The sequence below is a fragment of the Budorcas taxicolor genome, chromosome 10, assembly GCF_023091745.1.
Source record: "Budorcas taxicolor isolate Tak-1 chromosome 10, Takin1.1, whole genome shotgun sequence".
Taxonomy (NCBI): Eukaryota; Metazoa; Chordata; class Mammalia; order Artiodactyla; family Bovidae; genus Budorcas; species Budorcas taxicolor.
In genome coordinates this window covers 67249222-67269484 of record NC_068919.1, presented here as the reverse complement: position 1 = coordinate 67269484, position 20263 = coordinate 67249222, and the positions used below count along the sequence as shown (strand labels likewise).

Sequence of the window (20263 nt, the reverse complement as noted above, 5' to 3'; positions counted from 1 at the left end):
GATACAGGATGATGGACCATGTAGCATTACAAGAGCTGGACGTGGATGGTGGCACATATCTAACTACATGGTGCCTGCTGAACCATCACTGCCTTTCCTCCACCTCTCCATTGTTCTTCAAGCCTGAGCACAAGAAATATATGTTCTCCTTCTCTATCACGATACTCTGTGGGCAGCAAATAGCAATATTAACTAGTAATAAAAAACAAAAAAAAAATCAAAAAAATTAAAAGGCATTTCAAAATTTAGTAAGTGTTTTAGGCAAACAAAACAGCTACACACTGATGGGGAACAACTGCCCTCCATACCTTCCATAGTCTTCAGTCCAGTTATAAATATTTCTCGTAAGTTTAATCCACTCCTCAGGGTTGAATACAATCTCTGAAGAAACTAATTTGTCACAAGAACCCCATGGCCAAAGTGAATAATTCTTTTTCCAGGTTGGGTCGCCTTCGTGAATTCCTATGCAAACAAATGTTTCTTTTCTATTGAAGACAGAAAAATATGTATTATCAGCTTAAAGTTCTAAAGGCCAAATACATATAACTCAGGAAGGGTCATTTTTGACTCTAAACCTCAGTTACCAATAAACCATTTGTGAACACTTTAGTATCTTTAAATCTCTGCCAACAGGTTGCTTTAAATTTATATTAGTGGGGAAAAAAGCTGTCTGGGGATTGAAGGGAAGCACAAAGACATAAATAATAAAACCTACCTGTTTGTGACATGGTAAGAAATCAGTTGGGACAAACACAAGGAAAGAGTCTGTGGTTCTGTCTCATGTGTAAATATACATATTTGCTACCTTCTAAATTTTATAGGTGGAAACATGTCTTCATATTAGTAGTACTACTAATACTAGTAGTCTTTCTGTCCTCCAATTTCCATTGCATTTTACTTTTAATCTCTTTTAGCATTATTTTATTGAACCTACTGTTTTCATTTACAAATCCTTCTGAGTAGCCCAGAAGTATCCTGAGGATAGGCGCTTTATCTCTAAATTAATTCTGAAATCTAAACATGGAAAAACTATCGGAAGATTCTGAACAGTAAATGGTAGAAAGAAGACTGAGGGAAGAAAGCAGAACTCTGCTGCTGATGCTGCTGCTAAGTCGCTTCAGTCCTGTCCGACTCTGTGGGACCCCAGAGATGGCAGCCCACCAGCCGTCCCTGGGATTCTCCAGGCAAGAACACTGGAGTGGGTTGCCACTGCCTTCTTCAATGCATGAAAGTGGAAAGTGAAAGTGAAGTCGCTCAGTCGTGTCCGACTCTTCCCAACCCCATGGACTGCAGCCTACCAGGCTCCTCCGCCCATGGGATTTTCCAGGCAAGAGGACTGGAGTGGGTTGCTATTGCCTTCTCCGAAAGCAGAATTCTGTGTTCCACCAAATCTGTGGTGAGTTTACTCCTTTTCATCTTCCAGGATTACCTGGCCTGAACTCAAAGGAAGCCTGAAACCCAAAATACATACCAAGTGAGAACATACCAAGTGAGAACATACCAAGTGAGAACAAAAAGATCTCAAGAGAAGCCTTCCCCTCACTTTTTTCCCGAGTCCAAGGAGCAGGAACAGGAAATTGTAAGGATTAGAAGAGCAGAGGAAATCCCCAGAACTTTTTCCCTTGTCTCCTTCCCTGGGCACCAGGCAACACTGTGTCAGCAGCAGAAGCAGCAGCCCAGGGGCAGCTGGGCAGGTTCCTGTAACTCTGTGGAAGTGGACACGTCTCGCTAACCAGAGGAGCTGTGGTTCCAAAAACTGGGAGCAAATTCCCATTACTCCTCCACTGGATGGGCTTCATATAATTTTAGAAAGACAGAATGTGTGTCAATGAGCTTGAAGCTAGATCAGGAGAAACTGTATAATTTAAACAAAGAGGAAAAAATATTGAAAGTATAGAGTCTTAGGTACCTGTGGAACAATATCAAAAGGTCTAACACTGGAGTCATCAGAATCCCAGGAGAAGAGAAAAAAAGGTGGAGCAGGAAAAGTACTTAAAGAAATAACATCAGAAAACTTCCAACTTTTGTGAAAGACATAATCTTTCAGATTCACGAAACTTAGTAAATCCCAAGCAGGTTAAACTCAAAGAAATTCATGCCCAGATATATCATAATCAAATTGTTTAAAATTAAAGACAAAAAATCTTGAAAGCAGTCAGAAAAAAATAACACATTTCACACAAGATAAACAATGATTTGAATAACTGCAGATTTCTCAACAGAAGCCATGCATGGCAAAAGGATATAAAATAACACTGTTAAAGTGGTGAGAGAAAAAAAAGAACTATCCAACCCAGAATTCCATATCCAGAAATATCCTTCAAAAATGAAGGTGAAATAAAGACATTTTTGGGTAAAGAAAGACTAAGAGAATTCACTGCTAACAGTCTTGCTCTGAAAGAAATGCTGAAGGACTAACTTCAGAAGGGAGAAAAATGATACAAGATGGAAAGCTGGAACACCAGGATTGAAGGAAGAGCAACAGATCTGGTAAATATCTGAACAAATATCTAAGACTACTTTTTCTCTTAAATTAAAAAACATATGTTGAAAACAAAAATTATCATATGTCTAATATAACATGTTTGACAACACAATCAAAAGTGGAGTAAAGGAACTAACATGCCACCAAGATTTCTACAGTTCACTTGAAGTAGTAAATTGGTTTAGTCACTAAGTGATATCCGACTCTTGTGACCCATGGACTATTGCCCGCCAGGCTTCTCTGTCCATGGGATTTTCCAGGCAAGAGTACTGGAGTGGTTTGTCATTTCCTTTTCCAAAAGTAGTAAATAGATTGTGAAAGTTAAATATGTCTGTATACTGTAATTCTAAGAGCAACCACTGAAAAAATTTACCAAGAGACACCATAACATGGAATGCTAAAAAAAATCAAATTTCCAAAAGAAAGCAGGAAGGGAAACAGTGGAATGAGAAACAGAAGAACAAACAGAAAACAAGTAATAAAATGATAGATGTACATCTAAAACACGTCAATATTTACATTAAATGCAAATGGTCTGGATATAAATGAAATGATAGACAAATTGTCAGAATGGATAATAAAACAAGAGTCAAATATGTGCTATCTATAAGAAACCCACTTTAAACATGACATAGGTGGCTAAAAGCAAAAGGAAAAAAAAATATGCCATGAAAACACTGATCAAATTAAAACCAGTAAAAAACCCCAGAAGTATTTTTTTTTTGGTAAACACAGAAAAAGGTGCAAATGCAATTAAATGAAGAAAGAATAAATGTTTTCAACATGATATTAGGACAAAATAACATTCATAGGCAAAAATATCTTTGTTCTAAGCAACCCCCTTGCAAAAATTAACTCAAAATTGATTTTTGATCTGAAATATAAAACATAAAACTGTAAAACTCTTAGAAGAAAACACGAGATAATCTTTGTGACCTGGCATTAGGCAAGAGTTGTTTGACCGGAGATCAAAAAGTATGATCCATAAAAGAGAATAAGATAATTGGATTTCATCAAAATAAAAAAAAAATTACCTGCAAAAGACACTCTGAAAAGAACAAAAAGACTGGCAGAAAATATCACATATTTAATAAAAGATTTGAATCTAGAATATACACAGAACTCTCAAAACTCCATAGTAAGAAAACAAACAATCCAATAAATCCAATAATCCCATTCCTAGGTATGAAAACACATTCATACACAAACCTGTACATGAATGTTTATAGCAGCTCTATCCACAAATAACTGGAAACAGCCCAAATGTCCTTGAATAGATGAATGGATAAACTGCAGTACATCCATACAAAGGAATACTACTCAGTAACAAAAAGGAATAAACTATTGATACACAACAATAACTTGGAAGGATCTCAGAGGCATTTTGCTAAAGTAAGGTATGCTAGTATCAAAAAGTCACATACTTTATGAGCCCATTTATATGACATTCTGGAAAAGATAAAACTATAGTAACAGAGGATAGATCCATGGTTGTGAGGGTTAGGGGTCTGGGGACAGTACAACAAAGGAACAGAAAAAGGGAGTTTCTGGGGTCGTGGATTTGTTCTGTATCCTAACTGTTCTATCTACTTGGCAAATTCTTTCTTAGTCTTTAAGTCTCCAAATTTCATCCATACCAGTATTATCATGCTTACCAGCTGATACTATAACTTATCTGTTTCACATTTAAGGCATCACTTGACATCTGTCTCAAAGATGGTAACAGCAGAGATCACACCCGTCCATCTGCAGCCAGTACAGGTGTTGGGACATTTTGAATACCCAATATTTATTAAATAAATGCTGAATGAATGCCCCTCAGCAGAATTAATTGCTTCCTCATCCATTGTCCCAGAACATTTGGCTTATACTGTCAATTAAGTCATCCATTTAGTAAACACACATTGAACATTTACTGTGTCTCACACTTTACAAGGCTTTGTTAGTACAGAGCTTACATCATTATGGCCAACTGCATTCATATCTATGTATATATACAACTAGATTGTAGTCTACTTAAATCTGGAACTGAGTCTCACTTTATCGCCTAATACAAATTGGTACATAGTAGGTTCAATTAATGTTTAAGAGGTTCAGTTAAATAAACTGCACCAAAAATGCCTATTTGGAGATGTTAATATTTTATTCCAAAATAGAACAATTAATTATTACTCTCACAGCACATTTATACCTATTACCTTCATATTACTTCATGAGCCACAGTAAACTTCAGGCTCTGAACACCAAAGTACCACTTAATTATGTTCTTAGTAAGGGACAGTTTAACTTTGGAATTTACAAAAATTTCTGATATCCCCTTTATAAGAGAATAGAAATTATGAAATAAGTTTTCTTCCTCAGGCTCTGGACAATCCCAAGTATTTCATGGACAGGAAAAATATTCAACAGTATACCACTGAAGGAGTTATTTATTCTTGACCTTAACTATGAATAACTTTATGTTCTGAAGTATAGAATTCACAATTCTCATATGTTATCTCAGTCAGCATAACTGTAGGTGTTTTTCTTATTTATAAAAATGCCTTATCCTTTAGAAAAAAATCCTTAAGCTATTTTTATATAGTGATTATTCCCAGAAAACATTTGCATTAAACTTAAAAGGGGGCCATGGTGTTGATCAGGGGGAAACTATAATTGCTTGCGATCTACCTGCAATGATTTCAAGTAGGCAGGCACATCTCCAATTTCTCTGAATTGTACTAAGATCTTATTTGCTATTCTTGCTAATCTGTTTTTATTTTTCTTTTACCCAGAACAATAACATTTATTTTTGCCTGGTATCATTTATGCACAGATATTCCATTTAATTACAAAGATAATCTCACCGGTGACAGGGAAATAGGTGTAGAAAATTGGTCTTTTGGATGAAGCACAGCTGCTACATAAACAATTTTAGAAAAGCTTAAGATTTTAGAAAAGCTATTATATGAAAAGAATGCTTACTGTTTATTTACTTCAAGAAAATGATAAAGATTAAATGTGACCATCCCACTAGGTAATATTCCTTCCACAGGATTCCACCGGTTCCCAGGAAACTTGACGCCTGGTAAATGCTTTGCCATCTTCGGTAGATACCACTCATAAGTCATCATCTGCCAGAAAGATAACATGTGACATCATGCTTTTAATATGTTTCTTTAAAAAGAACCAAGTTTATCAAGGATGATGAAAAAGTTACCAAATGTGGAGTTACTCATTAAATATAAACATAATTGAAAAATACACACAAATGCAACCAAGGTATGTGCCACTATTCTTCTAAAGATCTTAGATTTTATGTCTTAAGTTATAATTATCAGCTATCAATATAATCAGCACCTAGTTTATGACCAGAAGGACCTCCTGTTCTTATACCTAGGGAGTGTACTGAACACTTAAGCATCACTTCCTCTAGGATGCCCTCCCCAGTTTTCACAGCAGAACAAGATGCTCCTGTAGCACTGTGTACCTACCTTGATTATGGCTTCTAGCCTATTCCTCACTAGACTGAGAGCTCCTATAGGAAAGGGACTGTATCTTTTCACCTCATTGCCTCTGCACCTAGCACAATGCCTGGCACAGAATAGTTCCCAAACTATGTTTGCTGAAGCTGAAATGCCTTTTTGATGGCCAGACTAGGCAACCTAGGCAAAATAAAGAGATGTGTCATTACTCTGTTCTTTCATTCATTTATTCAGAAAACAAAAACAAGTAGTGCTTAACTTATAGTGAAGAAGATATAATCCCTGCCCTTGAGAAGTTCAATCATATAACCTAGGTGTCAAAGTTAAAAACCCCTTGGCTAAAAAATCTGAATTTATTAATAGCTCCAAATTAATTACGTGTCCTTACATATTCTTTTGGTTAAAATAAATCACTAGTATTAAATTTTTTCTTAATTCTACACTTAATATATACTTCATTCTACAATTTTATATGTACAGATTTCATTTTTAAAAGACTTCATTAAAGTTTGGATATTATCACTTGAGCAATTATGTTTATGTTTTACCTGTCTCTACAAGTCATTTAACTAGAAGTAACAAATTAATTTTAATCTAAGTATGTAGAGGGTGCTTCCCTGGTGGCTCAGTGGTAAAAAATCCACCTGCAGTGCAGGAGATGTGGGTTTGATCCCTGCATTGGGAAGATCCCCGGGAGAAGGGCATGGCAACCCACTTCAGTATTCTTGCCTGGAGAATTCTATGGACCGAGGAGCCTGGCAGGAAGCAATTCACAGTGCTGAAAAGAATCGGACATGACTTAGCTACTGAACAACAACAACATATTGGAAATACTCAAAAAATACTTATTGAATTAGAGTTTATTTCCCAATGTTTCAGTATTTGAGAATCAAAAGTCAAAGTCGCTCAGTCATGTCCGACCCTTTGTGACCCCATGGACTGTACAGTCCACGGAATTCTCCAGGTCAGAATACTGGAGTGGATTCCCTTCTCCAGGGGATCTTCCCAACCCAGGAATCGAACTGGGGTCTCCTGCATTGTAGGCAGATTTTTTACCAACTGAGCTATGAGGGAAGCCCCTATTTGGGAATAGTAACATTCATTAAATAACCACTTTGTACTAGGACCTTAATGTTTCTCACTCAATTCTCATAATAACCTTATGTAAGAATAATTATTTCTGATACTGTTGACTGCCCACTCAACAGCCAATCCTTCTTTCAACTAACACAATCCTGGTTTTAATCAGGGAGTTAGTCATTCTCCTTTGCTAGTGAGTAGTTTTTGGAGGAGTCATATGACCCAATACTGGTTAGTGCGGCCTGAATCGGGTCTGGTGGGGGCATCTGGGGCGCATGTTATTCCCAATACAGAAAGAGAGAGAGAGAGAACTCAGAAGAAGCACTTTGCATGCAATGTTTGGAACCAGGCATCCTTCAATTCAAGAGACTGGCAGAAAAGCTGCCCTAGAACACAGCCATCATGGAACTGCTTGTGTTATCAATCCTAAAAGCTCCTTTCTCCAGACTACTTGTTTTGTGAGATTAAAAATTCCATAGTTTAAGCTACTCTTAGTCAGGGATTTTGTTTCTTACATTCAAAAGCATCCTAACTTACTTATCTAATGATTATTTCCATTTTATAGACAGGGAAACAGAAGTTCTGAAAGGAAAACTCTTTAGCCCTAAGTCACACATCCAGGAAGTGAGAGGATAAGGATGTGAATTCAGGTTTAATTAACTTTGAAATCCAAGCTTCTCAAACATAGTACCTGTATTTAAAATCATGGTATACCATATCATTAACAAATGATCTAGCTTTTGTCAGATTCTAGATCATTATAATCAAGACCAAATGAATCATCAGTGTACATGACATAAATGCAAACTGCTTATAAAAATATGTATGATTTTCAAATTTCCCTATATTTGCAAATCTGTTTAAAGTGTTCTAAAAATTTTTGATTATTTATTAATTGAATGAAATTTATTAAATAAGTATTGTTTTTGCAAAAAATTTAAAAAATCAGTATTGTGCCTATAATTTGCTCAATCAAACTAACAGTACTTTTTAGAGGTTAAGAATTTCTCTTTTCCTGATGATGGTTCTAAAAAGACCAGAGATAGATTTGTCCCCTTTAACTATTTATGGCTTAAATGATAAATCCTATAGTTAAAATATATTTTTTTTAGTTCCAGAAGATTGTTTTAATAGACCTTGAAATTTTCACAAGTCCTTTCCCAACATACTTTTGTTATAAGATCTAAAAAATTTACAAATTCTATAACAGAATTGTGGTTAATAATTTCTATTTTGAGTGAAATGTTTACTTACTTGCAGTATGACTTATTTTATAGTCAGCCTAATTTATTTTAATCCCTGGACCAGTGAGCAGTGTTAATTTGAATGGCTGAGCTGACTGGATGTAAAAGAACAGTTTAAAAATAAATTTACAACACAGTATTGTCATGGTCTACCATGTGAACTAGAGACCTAGGATGTTGTTTGAATCTGAGACATATTAATTCTTAAAACACTCAGTTTAAAAAAGAAAGAAGAAACACATGACTTATCCTATTAGTTACAGTAAAGGAAAGATTGTGATTTATATTTTATCTCAGAGTGATCATGAAAACTGTCCCCATGCACCGTTAAAAAAAAGAAACAGTTCTTTAAAATACACATGTTTTAAAACAATTGCTACTACTATATTTTAAGTTTATTTCTCACATACTTACTTCCTGATCCACTAATGAAATATCTGGCCTCAGTCCCTCACAATAATGCATGTAACGGAGAGAATTCCCTGGTAGATCTCCTCTGAGTAAGATAATTGCATCACGAGGCATGGAGGATAGAAGGTTCTTTGCAAATTTATCAATCACATAGTTGGTCCTTTGGTCACAAATGCTAAATAAAAGGATTTAAAAATATTAGAATAGCAACACATTGTTTTGGTTTTAATAAGACTAGGCTTATTCCCCACTCCATTCCTTTCCCATTATACAATCTACACTTAGTGTTTTAAACAGTCTAACATATCTTCTAAGAGGACGCATATATTTCAAAGGGAACACTACCAACTGGGGAAAAAAATGTAGAACTAATTGTGCGAGTGAAAAAAAGCAGCGTACTGCTTTACTTCTGGAATTTATAATCATTTCCATAAAAAGGGAACCAGTTAGTACTCAATAATGAGTACATGTTACCCCTAAAAACATATCCAATTTCACTAAAAAGAAGTAAGGTTTCTGATTCCACTTGGAGTATAAGGTAATTTCATGTTAATTCCATTTGGTTCAAAGGGATTTTCAGAAACTCAAAAGGAAATTTGCCAGTTTCTGGCACAAATTTGCACATTTGTCTGACTCTCTTGCATGTAGAGGTTGATCCTTTCTACCACCTCCCTGGATCACTGGCTCTGTGTTCCTCTCTCCCTTCTAGACTGAAGCTGATTATCACTAGGGGATGAACCCAATGAGAAAGAAGGGAAGGAATAATTTATTGAGATATTTACTTCTCTTCAGGCATTATTTACTGTTGCCAACAACAGCAGTATAGCTCTTTTCGATGATGAAGTGGACTTTATAACTTCAAAGGAAAAACTGGCATGAATTCTCAGAGCCTTTCACACAAAAAGAAAACGAATACAAGAGAGAAAAAGCATCAAAAAACTGAACAAGCAATGTCCTTCCTCTTATTATCAGGTCCATTACATGTAATGGTGATAAGAAACACAGCCTAAAGCTGAATGACTGAGTTAGCATCACAAAGCAAATTAATACTTCCAGGAACAAAATACTATCCCTGCCTTTGTAATTGATGATGCAAATGTTTCCTACTGTGATTCCCTACTTTGCAGGGTGATGCCTCACCTTTTGCCACCCAGCAAAGTTCCATTCACCTGGGGGCAAAAATAATCCAAACCAAACCAAGCCACCCAGTCTGTGCAGGCATCCCTGGTGTGGAAACTGAGTTGCCCTAAAGACCTGAGCCAGAAGAATGGGATAAAAGAGGGGTGGGAAACACACTATGGGCCTGGCAAACCCTTCTTGACCTAGCTATGGAGTTGTATCAGGAATCTGCCTCCCCTTCCCACAAGGCCCCTAACATGGCTGCTCCTTGGCATTATGAAGTACATTGGCTTTTAAAGTACCAATCAAATCTCACTATAACAAAACTCCAGCGGACTCTTCCACTTCTATAAAGTTTATTCAATATTACTGCAAATAAATGAACTATCATCCAAGCCTTTACATCTTTTACGTTTGACTGACATTTACATTATAATGGTCATTAAGCAGATTTTGAAAAATACAAACAACACTAATAATGCATAAGGGTTAAGAAACTTGCAGAACTTTGAGTATTCAAAATATTTAATATACACTACTACACAGTATACTAGATAAGGGCCAAGGATTACTCAAAAGATAAATTCTTTGAAGCACAAAGTGAATTATTTTAGGGCATACAAAAAAAGCCCAAATTGGGACTTCCCTGCCAGTCCATGAGATGGTTGGATGGCATCAACGACTCCATGGACATGAGTTGAGCAAGCTCCGGGAGTTGGTGATGGACAGGGATGCCTTGCCTGCTGCAGTCCATGGGGTCACAAAGAGTCAGACATGACTAAGTGACTGAACTTAACTGCCAGTGCATTGGTTAAGACTCTGTGCTTCTACACAGGGAGTGCAGGTTCGATCCCTGGTTGGGGAACTAAGATCCCACAAGCCTAGTGGTATGGCAAAAACAAACAAAAGCAAAACTTCAAATGTCTTTACTCTTCATCTAAGTGGTATTTTAGATCATGGAATTTTACATATACTCCACAGAGCTTGCTCAAACTCATGTCCATGGAGTCATTGATGCCATCCAAGATTCTACAAAGTAGCTCTAGGATCCAGATAGTTTACAAGCACCACTTGAACCCCTGTTTGCAATGCCCTGAAACTACACACCACTCATGCCGAGATTCTTGTTCAAAGGTTTAACATCCACTGCATTCAGATCAAGCTATCTCACTTTGAAAGCTAGTGGAAGGTAAAGATAAAACAAAGCCCTAGAATCTAAATATCCCAAATGTCTCTGGCTAGAAAGCTACTTTTCATAAAAATAACCATGTATTACCTATAGTTAGAATATATTTGGCAAGTTACAAAAAGAATTGCTGAAAGCCATTCCAGATACTGAAGCCCATTGGTGTTGAGCACTCGGTTACTCTCAGATGCAAGGGCAGCCAAACCGATGCCAGCAAGGACAGCCACCACTGCATTGCTCTGCATCCAGAATCGTTCCACCTGTGAACAAGGCATGGGAACAGTGCATCCAACTGACTGTTTTATGTAATCAATCAGGTATTTATATATTTAAAAAATATACTGCATGCATCTAAGTTGCTTATGCCTGTGTCATTTATGTCTTCTTAACTGACTTCCCCAACTCAACTCCATGTCACTTGATTTTTCCATTTTCAAGCATTCTTCCTTCCCTGTTTGACATGTGGATCTCCCTTTTTGGATCCACAAAGTCTTTTCTATCCTGCATACTTAACCTTGAATTCTTTATCCTAACGTGCAAAGTTGAAGAGGTAGAGAAATGCTTTTGCTTAACTCCTGATGTTTCCTTCCATGAGAGTGAAGTCACTCAGTCGTGTCCGACTCTTTGCGACCCATGGACTGTAGACCACCAAGCTCCTCCGTCCACGGGATTCTCCAGGCAAGAATACTAGAGTGGGTTGCCATTTCCTTCTCCAGGGGATCTTCCCGACCCAGGGATCAAACCCAGGTCTCCCACATTGCAGGCAGACGCTTTAACCTCTGCGCCACCAGGGAAGCCCACCAGTACAACACTTTTTCCCTTCACTTATTTCTTCTGGAAGGATTGTAGGGACTGAGCTTACTGGAGAGTTTGGGAGTTGGGCCTGAAGAGCTCTCCTCTTTCCTCTCTCTTTCTCTTGGAAGTGAGTTGCCCACAGGAAGTACTTGTCCAGGGGCAGACTCTGGGGTGAGGTGAACTGGGGAGGGAAGAGGCCTGTCCTGGGCAGCACTGCTTGTGACTAGATTGTTTAGGGATACAGGATGAGGAGGCTCCATTGCCCACAGATATTAACCACATTCTCCAGCCCCATCGTTATTGGTAACAAAGGTGATTCTCCCACCCAATGTACTGGTTTATCTTGTTCTCAACTGATTCAGAACTCAGGTACTCAGATAAGGTATTATTCATCAGGTCTCTTGGAAATACACACACACAGTTGGTTTCAGCTGCTATCTACATTTACATAGTTTCTCTTATAAGGAGAAGAAATACTCTAATTTCAGATATTGTAGTCAGGGAAAATTGAAATATACTTCCTGTTTCATACAAGTGTGGACCGGTGAGGTAAGAAAACAAGGGAATATGTTGCTAGAGACCCTAAGTACAACCCATATTTCTTTGCTATTTAAAAAAGTTCCAGAAGAAACGTGAAAAAGAAAGTGAAAGTGTTAGTCAGTGGTGTCTGACTCTTTGCGATCCCATGGACTGTAGCCCACCAGACTCCTCTGTCCATGGGATTCTCTAAGCAAGAATACTGGATTCCATTGCCATGCCCTCCTCCAGGGGATCTTCCCAACCCAGGGATTGAACCCCTGTCTACTGCATTGCAGGCACATTCTTTACCAGCTGAGCCACCAGGGAGGCGCAATCCCCTAAAACATTAAATTTAAATACAATTTCCAACTTCTCATCCTTCAATGTGAAAAAACCATTGAAAACACTATAATTAAACCAGAAAGGAATATTCCTAAGACAGTCTTACAGGATACTGCTCAGTAGCCATAGCCATTGTATAACCAAATACTACCAACATCCCCCACTAAAAAAATTAAAAACACCATTAATCCTAAAAAAGAACCACCAAAATTTAATACAATACCACAACCAACACCGCCACTTACAATTAACATGAGCCCCCCATAAATAGGTGAAGGTTTCGAAGAAAACCCCACAAAACCAATCACAAAAATAGTACTTAAATATGAGGGATGTTATCATTATTCTTACATGGAATTTACCACAAGTAACCAATCCATTCTGAAGGAGATCAGTCATGGGTGTTCTTTGGAAGGAATGATACTAAAGCTGAAACTCCAGTACTTTGGCCACCTCATGTGAAGAGCTGACTCATTGGAAAAGACTCTGATGCTGGGAGGGATTGGGGGCAGGAGAAGGGAACGACAGAGGATGAGATGGCTGGATGGCATCACTGACTTGATGGACGTGAGTCTGAGTGAACTCCGGGAGTTGGTGATGGACAGGGAGGCCTGGTGTGCTGCGATTCATGGGGTCGCAAAGAGTTGGACATGACTGAGCGACTGAACTGAATGATATGAAAAGCCATCATTGTTATTCAACTATAAGAACACTAATGACCAATATTTGGAATCACACCCACTAATAAAAATCATCAACAATGCATTCACTGATCTCCCACACCATTAAACATTTTCATCAAGCTATTTAAAAAAATTCCAGAAGAAATGTAGTGGTTCCTATTAACATATCTGCAAGCACACATATAAAGTGACTAACTTAAATCTACCTTACATTTATTTTTCTATTTAACTATTGTGCTAATGAAACAATGCTTTTTTCCCCCCCAAAAGAGGCCTTAGCCTTACCTATTCAATAATTTAATTTTGATTTGTGATTATGTATACACAATATCAGGGCTTCACTGATAGCTCAGTTGGTAAAGAATCCGCCTGCAATGCAGGAGACCCTGGTTCAGTTCTTGGGTCATGAACATCCCCTGGAAAAGTGATAGGTTACCCACTCCAGTATTCTTGGGCTTTCCTTGTGGCTCACCTGGTAAAGAATCCACCTATAATGCTGGAGATCTGGGTTCGATCCCTGGGTTGGGAAGATCCCCTGGAGAAGAGAAAGACTACCCACTCCAACATTCCAAAGAGTTGGACATGACTGAGTGACTTTCACTTCACTTCACTTCATGTACAATTTTAACTATTTCTGAGACAGCTTGCCCTTCTACAAGATTCATGAAAGACAGATTTGTACATTCTTCACGAACTTTCTGGTCAAAGGATATATCTAGGCAAAACTTACCACACCCATGAAAAGCGGTTTTGAAATATCTAAATTTGCCCTCCAGGCAAAGAACAATGAATAAATGCAAAACATCCCAGTAAAAAGCCATATTAATGATGGGCTTTGTCTGTCCCTATAAAAAAATTAAAATATGTCCAAAATTACTTATGTGACATGAATATTAATAATATTAACAGTTACAAGCTATAGGAAAAATATTTGAAACTAAAAACCTTTCCATTTTTAAATAGGAACAAAGAAAGACCTTAGGCTTAAAAATGTGAGTTGGAATAGATAACCAGCACATAGTAATAAGCCACACTGCACTACATATTATAAGCATAACTTGGAACTATGCAGCAAAAAATATGAGATTAAAATCTGCAGAAGAAATATAAATTACTAATCCTATTAAATTTAAGCTTAATTAAACATATGTAAAACAAAAGAATAATTTCATGCATCAAAATAATAAAAAATTTAAAAATGACAAATCTCAATGCTGGTGAGAATGAAGTTATACGAGAATGTATGTTAATATAATGTTCAAGAAAAATTAATTTGATAATATATCAATATATCAAGAGCCTTAAAAAATATTCACATTCATTGACCCAGTAATTTGATATGTGGGCATAAATCTTTAAGTAAGAACTAGAAATACTGGATAAGAATTAATCTATAACAATGCCTTGGTATTTATTTACAGTAGTGGAAAAAGTAGAAGCAATCTAAGACTCTTAAACAGGAAAACATTTAAATTAATTGTCCCAGGTTTTAGAATGGATTATTATACAGAAATTTAAATGATCCTAAGTATTTGTTATGGTATGGAAATATACTCACTATAATGTTAAGGGTTAAGGAAATAAAATAATAAGTGTATATTCAAATATACATTTATATAAGAATATACTCAATAGACTAGAAAGTCAATAAACGAGAAATTAACAGAGGTTCAATTCAGTTCAGTCGCTCAGTCGTGTCTGACTCTTTGCGACCTCATGAATCGTGGCACGCCAGGCCTCCTTGTCCATCACCAACTCCCGGAGTTTACTCAAACCCATGTCCATTGAGTCAGTGATGCCATCCAACTATCTCATCCTCTGTCGTCCCTTTCTCCTCCTGCCCTCAATCTTTCCCACCATCAGGATCTTTTCAAATGAGTCAGCTCTTCACATCAGGTGACCAAAGTACTGGAGTTTCAGCTTCAACATCAGTCCTTCCAGTGAACACCCAGGACTGATCTCTTTAGGATAGACTGGTTGGATCTCCTTGCAGTCCAAGGGACTCTCAAGAATCTCCTCCAACACCACAGTTCAAAAGCATCAATTCTTCAGCGCTCAGCTTTCTTTATGGTCCAACTCTCACATCCATACATGACCAATGGAAAAACAATAGCCTTGACTAGACGGACGTTTGTTGACAAAGTAATGTCTCTGCTTTTTAATATGCTGTCTAGGTTGGTCATAACTTTCCTTCCAAGGAGTAAGTGTCTTTTAATTTCATGGCTGCAATCACCATCTGCAGTGATTTTGGAGCCCAAAAAGATAAAGTCAGCCACTGTTTCCCCATCTATTTGCCATAATGATATAGTGACTATATTAATTCAATTAATGAACATGCAAAAAATAACAGGAAAAGGAACTACTTTACTCACTTTCTTGTTAAACATATATTTGCCCAAACTGCAAGGGCTTGAATGTTGAATGAGAGTTGGGTCCTCATATTTGTCACTTGAGAACTGTAAGAGACAATTTAATTTATTATTGGCAGAAAACAAATTTGCTAGTTCCAAACAAAGCATTCTTTACATACTACACCTAATTATGCAGTAAATAATTTTAAGACTGGGAGTCAGATTTCAAATTATTTTGTGTTCTTTTAAATTTGGGAGAAAAAGTACCACAAGAAAGAGCTAAACAGTTGTAAGATGTTTTTCAGTTGTAACACTGAATTACCAACTTATACTATTTGAGCTAAGAACAAATAATTATTTGGTGTTTTTGATATTGGTCTACTATAATGATTTATAAGCCAATTTGTATCTCAGATTAGTTTGATAAGAAGTCATGTGAAACTGAAAACAAAACTAATTCAAATAATTTTCTGGAGGTCCAATCATGGAGAAAAAAGGAAAGAGAATTGATCTCCAACCATGCTTTTCGAGGTTATCTCCTTTCTTAAAAGTCTTCCCTGTTTTCTGTATTATTTGGTACAAAAAGTGTTTAAGCAATCTCCAAGAAATGTATTTCCCCTTTATAATTAAATTCTTTCATTAACTAATAAACATTTTCCAAGTATTATCTGAGTTTTCAAATAGCTCTGGCCATCTCCAACTTTTAATGAAAAAATGACTCTAAACACTATCTCAAAGAACTTTCTTCGCCCTACTGGCAATTTTATTGGAGAAAATGTAATGCCATAATTATGGAAACCACACAATGTGTATTTTACTAATGGAGACTCATCTACTATGAGAAGATAGCCTTACTCATTTTCAAATACACTTGAAAAATTGATTCCAGCATGAGGCCCATTTCAAACTATCCTTCAAAAGGAACGAAGTCAGTCTCAAAATCAATTTGTAGAGATCTGTTGCTTAAATGTAAGCTTTTAAACATGGTCACTGCCTAGGGTTAGACTAAATAATTTCCATTATGTAATCCAACAGGATGGCAATTTAAAGATACGCATGGAGAAAGAACACAATTTGCTTGACTGGAAGAGGGTAGATGATTAGGTTAAATCATGTTCAAGAATTTTTTAGTAGGTTAATTATGAGTTGCCTTTCTTAACACTCCTGTCCACTGAAACAATGAAAGACTAGGAATTCTCTCCCTCAGAGAGTGCTAGGATTATATCCCCATTCCACATATGACTTCATTGGAACAAACAGTGTGGGTGTGCGTGGGCAACACTTTGGTCAAGTCTTTTTTTCTGAGTATGTGACCTAACTGCTATTACTTCAATGTAAAGGAGACCTTTGAGTTCTCCCATAGATGACTTTTACAAGCAGCTAGTGAAAGTTAGATGTATGGTCTAGGATTACTCTTGAGGCATCTCTGGAGTTCATGTGAGGTTTGTTAAGACAAAATATATCAATGATCCTGAATGTGAAGACAGTTTTGGAAGGTATGTAGAAAACAGCAGGCTGGGAGTCTTGGCATGGAGAAAATCCCCAAACGAGAAGCCGACAGACACTGATAAAGTTGTCTTTATCTTTAAAAGGGGAACTGAGCTTCTTGCTACCTTCTCCCCGACAGAAAAGAAAAAGGAGCCACAAGTCTTCATCAGACATAAACAGAAATATTTAAAGTCAATTGTAAGAATCTTAAAAGGTTATACAAGAATAAATGGTGTCAGGGAGGTATTTTCAAGATATAGTATTAAATGAAAAACAGCAGGCTAACAAAACAGAGTGTATATTATGATTCCATTTTTAAAAACAAGCAAAAATATTAAAAATATTGGAAGGATATAGACAAGAATGTTAATGGATTAAGAACAGTAGTTATCTCTGCATGCTGGAATTATAGGTAATTTTAATTTTCTTGGTTTTCTTACCTGTATTTTCTAAATTTTCTATAATAATTATGTATCATTTATTTAGAGTAGAAAGAAAGTAATTTAGAACTTCCCTGGTGGCACAGAGGATAAGAATCTGCCTGCCAACGCAGGGGACACAGGTTTGATCCCTGGTCTAGGAAGATTTCCTATGTCTTGGAGCAACTAAGCCCATGCACCCCAATTACTGAGCCCAAGCTCTAGAGCCCACAAGCCACAACTACTGAGCCCATGAGCCGCGACCACTGAAGCCTGTGCTAGAGCCTGTTTTCTGCAACAAGAGAAGCCAATGCAATGAAAAGCCTGTGCACCACAATGAAGAGTAGCCCTCACTCACTGAAACCAGAGAATGCTCACACAAAGCACCGAAAACCTAGCACAGTCAAAAAACTTAATGAAAGTAATTTAAAAAGAAAAGATCAGAGTGTGGAAGGAAGCAAGAAAATCAGCAAATGAACGAGATAGAAACTGCGAGAACATGTTAGCTACCTCACATATAGATTTAAAATATTTTCCCCATATTTTTAAAAGTTTGCAAGTTGTCCTGTGAATCCCATATTAATACTGAGATCACTTTAGTGTCAGGTAAACCTATTCATACTTAATTTTATATTGAAATACTGTAATATTACAAAATTGCTATAGATAATTTTGTTATCTTAAACTCCATAGGTTTTAAAGCAAATATTAACCCATTTTTCAAAGAACACTGAGAGATAATATAGATGAAAATATATTAAGCTGGTTCTAATAAGGCTGGATTTTTAAAAATGTGTAAGTCAAAAACAGAGCTTAAGGACAGCTTACAGGAAGTCTTAAAACATTAAATAAATTAATATTTGAAGAATTAAATGAATATTGTTGTTCAGTCGTTCAGTTGTGTCTGACTCTTTGTGGCCCCATGACTGTAGCACACCAGGCTTCGTGTCCTTCACCAACTCCTGGAGTTTGTTCAAACTCATGTTCATTGAGTTGGTGATGCCATCCAACCATCTTATCCTCTTTCATCTCCCTCTCCTTCTGTCTTCAACTTTTCCCAGCATCAGGGTCTTTTTCAATGAGTAGGGTCTTTTCCAATGAGTCGGCTCTTTGCATCAGGTGGCCACAGTACTGGAGTTTCAGCTTCAGCATCAATCCTTCCAATGAATATTCAGGACTGATTTCCTTTAGGATTGACTGGTTTGATCTCCTTGCAGTCTAAGGGACTGTCAAGAGTCTTTTCCAGCACCACAATTCAAAAGCATCAGTTCTTCAGTGCTCAGCCTTCTTTATGGTCCAACTCTCACATCCATACATGACCACTGGAAAAACCATCAGTTCAGTTCAGCTCAGTTGCTCATTCATACCTGACTCTATGATCCCATGGATTGCAGCATGCCAGGCTTCCCTGTCCATCACCAACTCCTGCAGCTTGCTCAAACTCATGTCCATCGAGTCAGTGATGCCATACAACCATCTCATCCTCTGTCATCCCCTTCTCTCCCTGCCTTGAATCTTTCCCAGCATCAGGGGGATGAGTTAGTTCTTCACATCAGGAGACCAAAGTATTGGAGTTTCAGCTTCAACATCAGTCCTTCCAGTGAACATCTAGTACTAGTCTCCTTTAGGATGGACTGGTTGGATCTCCTTGCAGTCCAAGGGACTCTCAAGAGTTTTCTCCAACACCACAGTTTAAAAGCATCAATTCTTTGGCACTCAGCTTTCTTTATGGTCCAACTCTCACATCCATACATGACTACTGGAAAAACCATAGCTTTGACTGACAGACCTTTGTCAGCAAAGTAATGTTTCTGCTTTTTAGTATTCTGTCTAGGTTGGTCATAGCTTATCTTCCAAGGAGTAAGCATCAGCTAATTTCACGGCTGCAGTCACCAAATGCAGTGATTTTGGAGCCCCCCAAATTAAAGTCTCTCACTATTTCCATTGTTTCCCCGTCTATTTGCCATGAAGTGATGTGACCAGATGCCATGATCTTAATTTTTTTAGTTAGTTTTTTGAATGTTGAGTTTTAAGTCAGCTTTTTCACTGCCTTCTTTCACTTTCATCAAGAGGTTCTTTAGTTCTTTGCTTTCTGCCATAAGGGTGGTGTCATCTGCATATCTGAGGTTATTGATATTTCTCCCAGCAATCTTGATTCTAGCTTGTGCTTCATCCAGTCTGGCATTTCACATGGTGTACTCTGCATATAAGTTAAATAAGCAGGGTGACAATATACAGCCTTGATGTACTCCTTTCCCAATCTGGAATCAGTCTGTTTTTCCATGTCCAGTTCTAACTGTTGCTCCTTGACCTGCATTCAGATTTCTCAGGAGGCAGGTCAGGTGCCTGGTAATTCCATCTCTTGAAGAATTTTCCACAGTTTGTTGTGATCCACACAGTCAAAGACTTTGCCATAGTCAATAAAGCAGAAGTAGATGTTTTTCTGGAACTCTCTTTCTTTTTCTATGATCCAATGGTGTTGGCAACTTGATCTCTGGTTCCTCTGCCTTTTCTAAATCCAGCTTGAACATCTGGAAATTCATGGTTCATGTACTGTTGAAGCCTGGCTTGAAGAATTTTGAGCATTACTTTGCTAGCATGTGAGATGAGTGCAATTGTGTGATAGTTTGAACATTCTTTGGCATTGCCTTTTTTGGGATTGGAATGAAAACTGACC

General features: G+C 37.2%; 1 protein-coding gene across 1 annotated transcript in view; it reads right to left on the bottom strand.

The window, feature by feature from the left end:
• Positions 1–20263, bottom strand: part of TMEM260 (transmembrane protein 260) — a 69035-nt gene that overhangs the window by 7541 nt on the left and 41231 nt on the right. The window contains exons 8-13 of the mRNA XM_052647005.1: positions 15701–15784; positions 14059–14173; positions 11080–11249; positions 8688–8859; positions 5450–5598; positions 309–485 (exon numbers count right to left, since the gene is read on the bottom strand). Of these exons, the coding sequence (XP_052502965.1) occupies positions 309–485; positions 5450–5598; positions 8688–8859; positions 11080–11249; positions 14059–14173; positions 15701–15784 (867 nt within the window). The remainder of the gene's footprint in view (positions 1–308; positions 486–5449; positions 5599–8687; positions 8860–11079; positions 11250–14058; positions 14174–15700; positions 15785–20263) is intronic.